Source organism: Patella vulgata, chromosome 3 (assembly GCF_932274485.2).
Source record: "Patella vulgata chromosome 3, xgPatVulg1.2, whole genome shotgun sequence".
NCBI classification, from domain to species: Eukaryota; Metazoa; Mollusca; class Gastropoda; family Patellidae; genus Patella; species Patella vulgata.
In genome coordinates this window covers 34,818,332-34,830,865 of record NC_065881.2, presented here as the reverse complement: position 1 = coordinate 34,830,865, position 12,534 = coordinate 34,818,332, and the positions used below count along the sequence as shown (strand labels likewise).

The 12,534-nt window shown below is 36.0% G+C and overlaps 1 protein-coding gene across 1 annotated transcript; it reads right to left on the bottom strand.

Annotated features, from left to right (window-relative positions):
- Nucleotides 1–9,659: 9,659 nt before the first annotated feature.
- On the bottom strand, nt 9,660–12,166 carry LOC130012338 (uncharacterized; the record flags this gene model as incomplete). The annotated part of the gene is made up of 3 exons (XM_056100047.1): nt 11,747–12,166; nt 10,007–10,130; nt 9,660–9,886 (listed from the first exon to the last, which is right to left on the bottom strand). Coding segments are annotated over exons 1-3 (771 nt in total), but the record flags the coding sequence as incomplete, so codon positions are not given.
- Between the last annotated feature and the right edge of the window lie 368 nt (nt 12,167–12,534).

Below are 12,534 nucleotides of genomic sequence, written 5' to 3'. Positions count from 1 at the left end.
TCTCAAAGAGCTTGACAACCAAGGACTTAGAATCAGTTTAGGAGCATTCCGAACATCTCCGGTGCAGAGTTTATACGTCGAGGCGCACGAGCCCTCATTGCACGACAGACGTGATAAACTTGCACTGCAATATGCTACAAAAATTGCATCTCTGCCTCATCATATTTCATTTAACACCATATTTAGACCCTTTCATGAACATCTATATTTACTGAAGACTAATGTTATTCCATCATTCGGTATTCGCATTCAACCCCTTTTGTCTCAGGCTGGTATCAGTCAAGACAGTATTGCGAATACCCCTTTCTTTGAGACACCACCGTGGTCTATATCTCCTCCCAAGATCGATCTCAATCTTACAAAAAACAAAAAGAAAGATACTGGTTCCACAGTGTTTCAGTCTCTCTTCGGGGAGTTAAGGTCAAAATATGCTCCAATTTATACGGATGGTTCCAAAGATGGCGATCGGGTAGCTTCAGCTACTGTCACGCCATCTGAGACTACTTCTGTTCGTCTTCCTCTCTCGCATTGGTCATACTTTTTTAACACACATTTTCATCTTAAAGCGAGAGCCTCAACCACAATGTGTTCACTGTCATGTTCCTTTGACAGTGAAACACATCTTGATTGAGTGCAATCATCTCAAACATATTAGATCTAAATATTACCGTTGCCAGTCAGCACGTCAGCTATTTGCTCAACCGGAGCTTTATGATGAATTGCTAGCATTTTTAAAAGAGACAAACTTTTATTCAAAATTTTAATTGTATATATTTATCATATATTGTTTTTTAAATATTTATATATGTAAAGGAATTGATATATTTATTTTTAAGTATATTTTCTGTGATATTTGTTTTTATTTACATATATGAATACATTCCTGTGATATTGTTTTAATTTGTCTCGTTAAATTCACCATATGTATGGCGCAATATATCCCGGTTGGAGCTGACGTGCCATTAAACAACATTTCATTTCATTTCATTTACAACCAGGGACCATAATTCAGGAAGTTACGGTCCGAGCTGCGCGAATATCAAAAGGAACCGAGATCTTTGGGTTATCAACTTACATTTCAAGTTTCAACAAAATCGGATAAAAATTGTGACCTCTATAGTGTCCACAAGCTAAAAACGTGATTTTTCGTACAAACAGGGGCCATAATCCATGAAGTTTCGATCCGATACATGCCAATATCGAAAGTAGGCGAAATCTTTTGGAGATAAACCTATATTTCAAGTTTTGTCAAAATCGGATAAGAATTGTGACCTGTATAGTGTTCACAAACAAATTGTGGACGGACGGACAGGGGCGACGACAATATACGTCCACATGAAAATGTGGGTGTTTAAAAATCGTTATATCTTCTCATGGTATAAGGGAGATAACACATTGTATCAGACTACCATTTATTTGCTAAATATCGTTAAATATCTTCTAATTTTCCTTTCTTTTAAAAACTGTCCAATGGATCTTTCTGAAACTTTTGGTACATGAAGTTAAGTTCCCCTACAACGCGTTTAGTCTATCCCGACAATGATCCGTACACCGGAAGTAGTCGAAAAAATATTCGATATTTTAAAAAAAAACAGTAAAAATCGGTGCTCTTGCAAAAATCGTGATTTCACCGTCGGGTGTGACCGGATCAAAAGATACACTTCCTGTCTGATTCTTGAAAGCCGGTTCATTGCTGCTTGCAGGTCTAGTTATTAGGGTTTCACACTGCGTAGCTTGTGTGAAACACTATTGTTTTTGTTAAAATTATTCTTATTATTATTCTTCTTATTATTATTATTTTTTTTTTCCAATTTGCTTATATCTCAGCAACTTCTTGTCGGATCGATACAATGTCTTCAGTTTTAAAGGGAAAGTGGGTGTGGGTGAGAGATTAAAGCTATTCCCGGCATTCTGCGACATTGCGAAATGTCCGAAATCACCGAAAATGTCGTTTTTTGAAATATTGCCGTAATATTAACAATAATCATTGGATTTTAGCATATGATGCATTTTGACATAGCCAGAAACAGGGGACATAGCTATGTTACTTTTGATTTTTGATTTTCGACAAATCTTGGAAGATATTAGACGCCAAATTTTGAAAATTTAAATTTTTACAAAAAACTTTTTTATTTATTAATATTTTTATATGACATTTTAACCAAGGTTAAAGAGTCATCTGATTTGAACAAAAATGTCAACATTTTTTGTTTCCGTAATTTTCCTTGGCCGCCATTGGCTAATTCAGTTTTTCAGTCCTACATTAATTATTTATTGTTCGATTTGTATAAAACCTAGTTCATATGTTCCGTGGTTCAAAATGTCATTTTTTTTGTTACCGGTAAAGTTTCCTGTCGGAACCGGAAGACGCGTAAATTTAGCAAAAACTACAATATTGACAGTTCGGTACCACTTTTTGAAAGCAAATATTATTTTTTACAAATCTGATATTATCCAAAAGATGCGCACTGTTAAGGTGCACAAAATCTCGGACTCAGTTTTTTTAATTTCGATTTCGTTTTCGGGCCATTTCGATTAAAAGGTAAAAAAAGGGGTAAAAATAAGCTATTTACAACCCATCCAGCGCCTTCATATATTAAAATATTTCTTTGATACGTTCATAAACTTGTAGAAATAACCCATACGAAGAGAATGTATGTGAAAAATAGTTTGTAATATGAGCAGTTGCCGAGAAATGGGCAATTTTGCATGAGTCACTTTTTACGCTAGTTTGCCTGTAAAAGAGTCAATCATTACTGGATTTTCATAAAAGTTACACCATTTGGTGCGTAATGTCAATTTTAACTAGGTCAAACCAATTCAACATTACCAATATCACCGGAAATTACGTAATTTGGGCAAAAACCGTATTTATAGCCTTCGAAACAAATAATTTATTCAAATGAGTTGTATTTGTTATTCGTTTAAAATTTTGATATTTGATTCCAATCAACTAATAGAATGAACCCATACGATCATATAGATATCACAAATTCCTTTCTAACTTGGTCAGTTGCGGAGAAATAGACGATTTTGAACAGGTCACTTTTCAAGGTTTTTGGACCATACAACTGTCAATTATTATTCGATTTTCATAAAATGTTCACTGTTTGATACCTTTTACCAATTATGATTTCATACAAGTAATTTCAGATTTTCATTATCACCGGAAGTAACGTCAATTTGGCAAAAACTGTATTTGTAGCCTTCAAAACAGATATTTTGGTCAAATGAGTCTGATTTGTAATGTTTTTACAATTATGATTTTTGATTCCGCTCAACAAATATATTGAACACATATGATCATACAGATGCCGCAAAATGGTTTCTAACTTGTACGGCTGTAGAGAAATAGACGATTTTCTACAAGTCACTTTTCAAGGTTTTGGGTCTTTGCCATTTCTGATTTTAAAAAACTAATTTATCTTTATCATTATCACTGCATATAATGTAATTTCGTCAGGATCACTAAATGTATAAAATGAATTGATTACCAAAAGATGTTGGTTCCTGTGGTAATTAGCTCATATCAGATTGTTACTTCCTGAATTATATTATTGTATGAAAAAACTTTCTTGTTTAACTTTCTTCTCTATCCATCTCTTGCAAATTGTGTTTGTTTTTCTTTCCTCCAATTTAAATGGCTGATATTTACCATATTTGTTGGAAAGATTTATAAAAACCTTCAGAACCATTTGTAGGCTATGGTCTGGTATCTTAAAGTTATTATCTGATGGTGTTGATACCCGTCAGTCATTATGTACATGTATGCCTTAGTTTAGTATGTTCTGATTTCATAAACCAATTTAACATTTTCATTATCACCGGAAGTAATGTAATTTTGACAGGATCACTGACATGTAGCAAATGAATTGATTGCTGGATATGGTTGTTTCTGCGTCCATTTTATTTCATGTGTGCAATGCTTATGTGGAAACCTGTTTAACGGTTTCATTGGTACCGGAAGTGACATAAGTTCAAGGGTAACGTCATTACTGCTTCGCAGTTCTAGTTATTATTTTTTTTTTGTGTGTGTGTGTTTTTCCTGCAAATCTTATATCTCAGAATCTAACCGTGGGATCTTTCTGAAACTTTGACCTACCCCCCCCCCCCAAAAAAAAATGGGTGGTGGATTTGGAATAGGTATGTTTTCAAAACGTTTTACACGTCCGAAATCACCGAATTTTACGAACGAATGCATTTGACCTACATTGCTGTAACTTTGTGACTTTTTGACCTATTTTACTAAAAAAAAATTCTTTGAGTACCTTGAATCATTTACTTCAAATCTGCAATTTCGGATTTTCGAATTTCAAAAATTCGTCGCTGTGATTTCGAACCGGAAGTTAAAATCAACTTCACAACTTCTTTAATAGTTGCACGATTTTCATGAAATTCAGTATGTAAGTAGATCTTACCGATACAACTTGAAAAATGTCATTAGAAATTTTCTGTATTATCTCCCCTTGATGAAATTAAGGATCAAAGTTTTAAAAAAAAATCGACAAAATATACATCCGATTGCCTTGAAATTGTATTTCTTTACTAGTTACGACACTACTGATTCGTACACAAAAAATGGAGTTTGTAGCCCAAACCGGAAGTGCCACCATCTTGAAATGTGAAATATCGCTAAGGCTTTTTTGATATTTTACTTACAGACAAGGGGATTATATTTTCCAAATCCTTGAAGGAAAGCCCATAAAATGTAGGCAGTAGAATTTTGATTTAGGTCAACTGATGGACGCCATTTTGAATTGAAAATGAAAAATAGTGAAAAATCCACATTAATGGGCTTGAAAACATACACAATTGGTCGTGACTTAGAGAATGTGTCTCCTATTACCGAAATTATTACATTTCAGGATAGCCTGGATCATGGTCGAATGTTTGGTATTTGAATATTTCAAAAATTCGAATTTCTCCTTTGATGTTTTCCGTGCCGACAAGGTTGTTTTCGAGTTTAGCTGGTTTTGATTTCGCGCATGCGCTAGACAGGAACCAACGGTACCATGAGTACTAAATTCCGGCGAGCAACTTTTCACGTTAGTACCTAGGTACCCTGAAAATTTCAAGGTGATACCTGCATTCGTTCAAGTCGTTTGACGGCTTCCATGAGGGGGGAAAAAGTGGAATTTCGCCGTGACACCGGCACCGATTGTCCGAAAACCATGAAATTTGGACACAATACGCCCATTACCACCCCGGACTCTGTGCTTTACCCCCATTTTGATCCCATTAAAAAAAAAAGAGTTTTAGCAAAAAAACGATTTTCGGAATTTAATATTGGTTTTAACCCAGTAATACCCAGACATGATATACATATTATTATAATCCCTATGAAATATTTTAATTATTTACTGCTATAATATGAATTATCACTTATTCCCCGTTAAATAAATATCGGTCACCGGGTGCAGCTGTACAACTTCAAGGACTCTGGCCTCAAGTCAATTTACGGCTTCCATGAGGGGAAAAAAGTGGAATTTCGCCGTGACACCGGCACCGATTGTCCGAAAACCATGAAATTTGGACACAATACGCCCATTACCACCCCGGACTCTGTGCTTTACCCCCATTTTGATCCCATTAAAAAAAAAAGAGTTTTAGCAAAAAAACGATTTTCGGAATTTAATATTGGTTTTAACCCAGTAATACCCAGACATGATATACATATTATTATAATCCCTATGAAATATTTTAATTATTTACTGCTATAATATGAATTATCACTTATTCCCCGTTAAATAAATATCGGTCACCGGGTGCAGCTGTACAACTTCAAGGACTCTGGCCTCAAGTCAATTTACGGCTTCCATGAGGGGAAAAAAGTGCCTTACTCTCATTTTGATCCGATTAAAAAAAAAAAGTTTTAGCCCCCCCCAAAAAAAAGATTTTCGGAATTTAAATTTGGTTTTAATTAATTTTGAAATTGCAAATGCAAAGGGATCTTATCGCTTCTTCCGTATGTGATTGCTATTAGTACTATACACATTGTCCTTAAAAGACATTTTTTTAAAATGACCGCAACACTAAAAACCGAAATCGACTATTTTGATATTATCATATATTAAATATTATATGCATGCGGTTAATTTTATACGCCCACATTGAAATGTGGTCGTATATTGTCGTCGCCCACGTCCGGCCGGCTAAAGTTAATATCCGATTACTTTAAATTTATACAGTGTTTAAGGTCATGAGACGAAGAAGCCTACTGATTTTCAGCGATTTCCGATAATTACTGTCAGAGTTATGGCCCTTGATCACTTGAAAAAATCTTGTGGACACTTTAGAGGCTAAATTTAGTATCCGATTGACTTTAAAGGAGCTAAATCGCTCATATTTGAGACCTAGAAATTGACCCAAATGGGTCGCAACGCATATAATAATGTAATCTGATTGTATATAAACTGATTTACATTCAATTGTTTCCGTTTTGACTCTTAATTTCAAATCAATTTCAAATGTCCAGCGAAATACGCCATGTGTCTCAACCCTATAGTAATTTCTAGCGTCTGGTTATTCCGGTCTATTGCGCAGGCTCCCCAGTTGAATATGTCTAGCCTCGTTCTTTCTGGTCACTTCTTGCAAATGACGCTAAAACGGACTATGGTACACGATTCGTGTACCAATGGTAAAATGTTTATTTTGTCTTAAATATTGGATATCAGAAGCCTGTCTTTTCCTGTTAAGATCACAACATCAATGTTGATTTGAATTGACAAATAATTCGTATTTTCAACGTGTAAGACTTTGGATGATATTGAGTTAGAGACTTAGCTACTTTAAATTTATACACAGTGTTTAAGGTCATGAGACGAAGAAGCCTGTTGATTTTCGGCGATTTCCGATAATTACTGTAATTATTTTTTTCTTTGAGTACCTTGAAACATTTACTTCAAATCGCTTTGATTTCGAACCGGAAGTTGAGACCAACTTGACAACTTCTTTAATAGTTGCACGATTTTTATGAAATTTAGTATGTAAGTAACCTTATCGAAGCGACTTGAAAGATGTCATTAGAAATGTTCTAAATTATCTCCCCTTGATGAAATTAAAGATCACATTTTTAAAAAAAAATTGACGAAATATAGGTCAGATTGCCTTGAAATTTTTTTTCTGTACTAGCAAAGAAAGTACTGATGTGTACACAAAATATGAAGTCTGCCAATTGAACCGGAAGTGCCACCACCTTGAAACGAAGAGAAAGAAACAAATCGAGTTTACTCAAAACTAGGTCATTTCAGAACTAACTTATCGTTCAATTTTCTTTCAAAAATTTGCATCCTGTAGTCTCTTCAGCAGTGGGAGAAAACCGGAGGACCAGGGGAAAAACCCCAAACTTGGATCAGACAACCCTACTCCTTGTCCATACAACCAGGGAATCAAATAAATATTCTAATCTCACGATGGACAGTATATGACAAGGAGCAATGTTCAGTCGTTCAGATCGAACAAAAATTGCTGTACCTTGTGCACATTACCCTGCAACATTAAGAACCCTATTGTCATCCACATAAAAGAATCATTGCTAGGGTGACCCGAGCTGAAAAAAAATCTCGAAAACTATTTACAGTTATGGCACTATATTTATATAAAGAACAACCCTAGATGATCCTTTATTATAAACTGCCAAGAAACTGTACCTGTGTGCTATATTTCACAAGATATATCCATTCGACTGCATTGTAAAATACACTGCTTTTGTGCACCATCCACGGACATATTTGTTTTGGGTTTTCAATGTTGACGGAGTTATGTTCTTTTGGTTATTTCAAATTATTGATTATTTTCCGATAAGAATGAACCATCACTACCATTCGGGACTATTCGTTTAATTTGTAATTTGCTATCTGATGAAATTGGCTCCATGCTTCGATTGAATTTAAGATTTCCGAGCATGCGTAACGCAGCTCAGTTTTGGATCGGCCATTCCCGTGTGCTTAATTTTGATGTGTGCAGTCCAATTTAAATTTATTTAAGTTTTTGTAGATATATTAGACCAATCTATTTATATTTTCTGTATACCCATAGACACATAGGTCTATTTATATTGGTATTTATATGTGAATGTGCCTTTATAAATTAATATTTGATGTCCCATTTAAGAAATAATGTTCGGAAAGTATGTATATTGACGAAAAGTTTCATGGAGTAATTAGAGTATTAAATAATGACAGACTATTTTAATCAATCTAAATGAAAAATATGCAATAGCTGATCAAGTTATGTACAGATTTGAGATGTACATTGACATTTTGTAGTTGGGTTTGAATAAGTGAATACAAACTAGAAGATACATAATTAAGAACAAATTCAAATTCGGGAGGACGTTCCTTCTTGTATGATAGCTTTTACACAAGAATAAATATGCTGATTATTTTAATATGTATTTCCTATAACTTTATAGGGACTGAAAGCGATCGATAACATTAACAAAAACACATCTCATCGTGACCAACGCCCTCGGAATCAACATGCCTGTATGTTAGATCTTCTTTCATAACGGTATGTCGTCTATTACAACACTCTTACATACATTTATATGTATAGTATAACATCTGTCTTGGCAGATATTTTTTTTATAAAACAGTCAATATTATCTTGTCTGCTATTATACGAAAGAAATACGGGTTTTCCCAAAAATAAATAGGTTAAAAATTAAGGTAATCAGCGCAGGTGTACTCACTTTATCAAACAAAGCGTAACTCAAATCTTACCCCAAAACACGATCTATTACGACAATTCACAAATCGATTGATAATAAATAATACATAGTCATTATTTACCAAACACAGATATGTAATTTAGAACTAATCTGTAATAAACATATATTCCAAATTGTTCCCCTTGGGACAAAATAAAAAGTTAAGTTTTACTTAGAATATCTCAAAGGCAACTTTTCAAGCACGATATCAAAGCAGATCTACAGTAGTAGGCGTATTTTATAAAATAAATTGCTATCCGAAAATTAACCGATTGGTTTAAAGAAAACAGTTATTAAATAATGAATTGTTAAAATACTGTGAGAAGTGTCGGAATGTCGGTCTGCTGGGACGTCTGGATTGACAAATAAAATGGTTTTAGAAACGAAGAATGAAGAAATTGTATTTTTTTATAACCGCTAAAAAGGGGCATTGAAAGTTTCTTCCGGTTAGGTAGGATCAGCCAGGTCAATTAATTTTTGTAAATTTCCTTTTAAAACTGAAATCGAGTGTTCCTTACCGGCGACAGAAAAATAAAATATAGACTTATTGGAAACTTGCTGATTTAAAACATACCTACGAAACCGGAGCTGTGCCTTCAGTGCCTCTTTTATTTCCCTATCTGTAAGTTGTAAAAGCCCATTTTCCATACCCTCTTTACTTTTCCAAAGACCCACCCCGATAATTTCTGTTGTTAGGCGCTCTTTTTTCCTAATCTCACGTTTCCCCTTTTCTATTAATTCATTCTTTTTGCCAAAAGAACCGCTAGCTTTTTTTTTCGATTTCTTCCCGTCTTTGCCTAAATTTAGAAAGTTGATTTTTAGTTATCGTTTGAGCATCCATTAAGACCAAATTACGTTTATCAGGTGAATGATTTTTTAGCCATTCATCAGATTTATTCATTTTATATAAAATGGGCGCTTCGTTGCCAAAAATATTAGACGAGGGCGTGATCCTCATTAATCTATCGAGATGACTGAACACGGTTTCCGGTAATTTGTTGTGAGGCATGGCAGAACTCGAACACGAAGGATTAAAGTCATCTCGATACTCAAGTAAAATTTTTGCAATGTACTTTCTAAACTCGGCAAAGAGGACTTCCAAAATATGGATCAGGGTTGAATTAAAAGTTAAATCAGAATCAAATTTCGTCAGGTTAGCAAGGACCGAATCATTTTCAATTTTGATTAGAGATTCAAATGGGTGTGATTTACCTTCAACAAAGTTTTCAATATTCGGGTTTTCCAAAAAATCATGTAATTTCTGATAAATAGTTTTCATGTCAAGTGCATTAATGCCGTTTTCTAGTATGCGCCACAGTGGAGCTGTAATTAATTTATCTATCAAGCCCAAAGCCTGGCACTCAATATGAAATAACGGAATTTTAATATCTAAAAATATGCTTTGGGTCAATCTATTTTCTGTTCCAAAATCACCAAGAAAATTTGTTATATGCTTGGCCATATAATTTACAATTGCGGCATTGTGGAAAATATAATATTCAAAAAAAGTAGGGGATATTTGATTTTGGGGGCATAATACTAAAATATGCAAATGACTACGAAAAAAGTCACAAGAAACAGAACCTAACAGAAGAAACATTTCCAGTTACATGTGACGCCCAAACGCACCAATAGCTACCGCATGGAATGCAGGTGATGCTTGGGATCATCATGGGGGTCCAACCCAAGATTTGCACGACTCTGACTTTGAATGTTACAGTCATTGTGGCATTGAATTCCAGGGTGGAAACATCAGTTTAATTGTTTTAGTGACCAGAAAACAAATTTTGATATGCGTCGGCTTACCCAAAATGAAAGGTTACGTGCCCTTGGCATGCTACAGATCGGCACAACACAGGCGGTTGTGGCGCGGACGATGAATGTTTCTCAGTCTGTCATAAGCAGGCTATGGTCAAGATACCGTGATACACAATCTGTACAGGACAGACCACGCTCAGGTCGACCAAGGGCGACAACTCAAGCCCAGGATCGATTTATCCGTACCTTGGCCTTGAGAAATCGTGTCATCACAGCAAATCAGATCAGCGCTCGTCTTCAAACAGACACTGGTGTGAGAGTGAGAGTCCAGACGATTCGGAATCGACTGCATATGGGTCACCTTCGCGCCCGACGTCCTCGCGTGATCCCTTGTTTGAGAGATCATCACATTCAGGCAAGACGTCGTTGGTGTAGGGATCGTCAACACTGGGATAATCGACGCTGGAGCAATGTGATGTTTTCAGGTGAGTCAAGGTTCACTGTTGATTTTTTGGACAGACGTAGGAGGGTGTGGCGTCGTCGAAACGAGCGCTTCCAAGACGTTAACGTCATCAGACATGATCGATTTGGGGGTGGTTCTGTTATGGTGTGGGGAGGCATCACTGTTGCTGGAAGAACGGCTTTACATGTTGTTGCAGGGCGTGTTACCATCCAGTACTACCGGGACAACATCTTGGCAGTCCATGTTGTGCCGTTCGCACGACGTCATTGCCGCCGTTTCATCTTCCAGGATGACAACGCAAGATGTCACAGGGCCAGGATCGTTACAGGTTACCTCCAACAACAGAACATCACCACATTACCTTGGCCAGCACTGAGTCCCGACCTCTCCCCCATCGAGCATGTCTGGGACATGCTTGGACAGAGGTTACGTCAACGTCAACAACGTCCTGCCAATGTCCAAGAACTTGCTGCTGCGTTGCAACAGGAATGGGACAATCTGGACCAAAATGACCTTAGACGTCTCATTAGGAGTATGCCACGTCGGATCAATGCTTGTTTGGCAAACGGAGGAGGATTTACCCGTTACTGACTTGGTTGTGATGCTGTGGTAACTTTGCTGTTTGACCCCGGGTATCATTTTACCCTTATAATGGTCAGTCTGTGCCTTACTTAGTCTAACGATCATTTGGAATAAATCGATGAATGTGAACTTCATTTCATTTTGTCATTTGTTTCTTCGTCAGTTTCATTAGGTGACTTTAATAACACTTAAAAATCAAATATCCCCTACTTTTTTTGAATAGTAATATTAAACCGGTTACCATGAAATGGCGTTAGCGGTAATTTTGAAATCCCAAGGGACTTGAGATACAACTTAAAAGGCAAATAACAACCCGACTTTTCGTCCCCACCCTTTGTAAAAGCTTTACAGATGGTCCGAACCAATCGAACACACCCAGGTCCGTTTGGCAAAAATGAAGAAGCGGTTTTAAACGTTTGGGCCGAATACGTTTTAAAATACATTTCCTCAAATTTCTTCAATTCAGACGCACTTTTATCGGCCAAACCAGTTAATAGATGAAGACCGCAAAAGAAATGATTGATATTTAGGTGAATATTTCGCTCTGAATCTGATAAATCTGACCAGTTTTCTACTAATTTAGAACAAAAATTGCCTCTGTACTGTGTAAATAAATTGTTAAAAAGCTTTTCGGTGCTGGCTCTGTCTGACATTGTATTTCTAATTTCGAAAATTACGGATTTACTAATGGGCCCAGCTATATCATCAAGATCTGCCAAAATTTCATTTAAAGTTGCAAGAGTAGTTCGCGCATATTTATCAGCCATATTCCGAAGACCAATAATAATTGGCGTATGAGTCGAGTCAGTGGTTAGTGCATATGTACCGAATTTGGAGCCAAATTTTGTAGTTTCGTCCGTATATAAAGTGGTGTTTTTTGCTGACTTTAAGGTTTCCGAAACATGCTTTAAAGATACACCGACGCGCTCACATGATATTCTTTGAACTGTAGTTCTTTTTGGGGTATAATTAGATTTCAGTCCCGGTTATAACCGCGTTGACGTTCCTATCGGAAACGTTG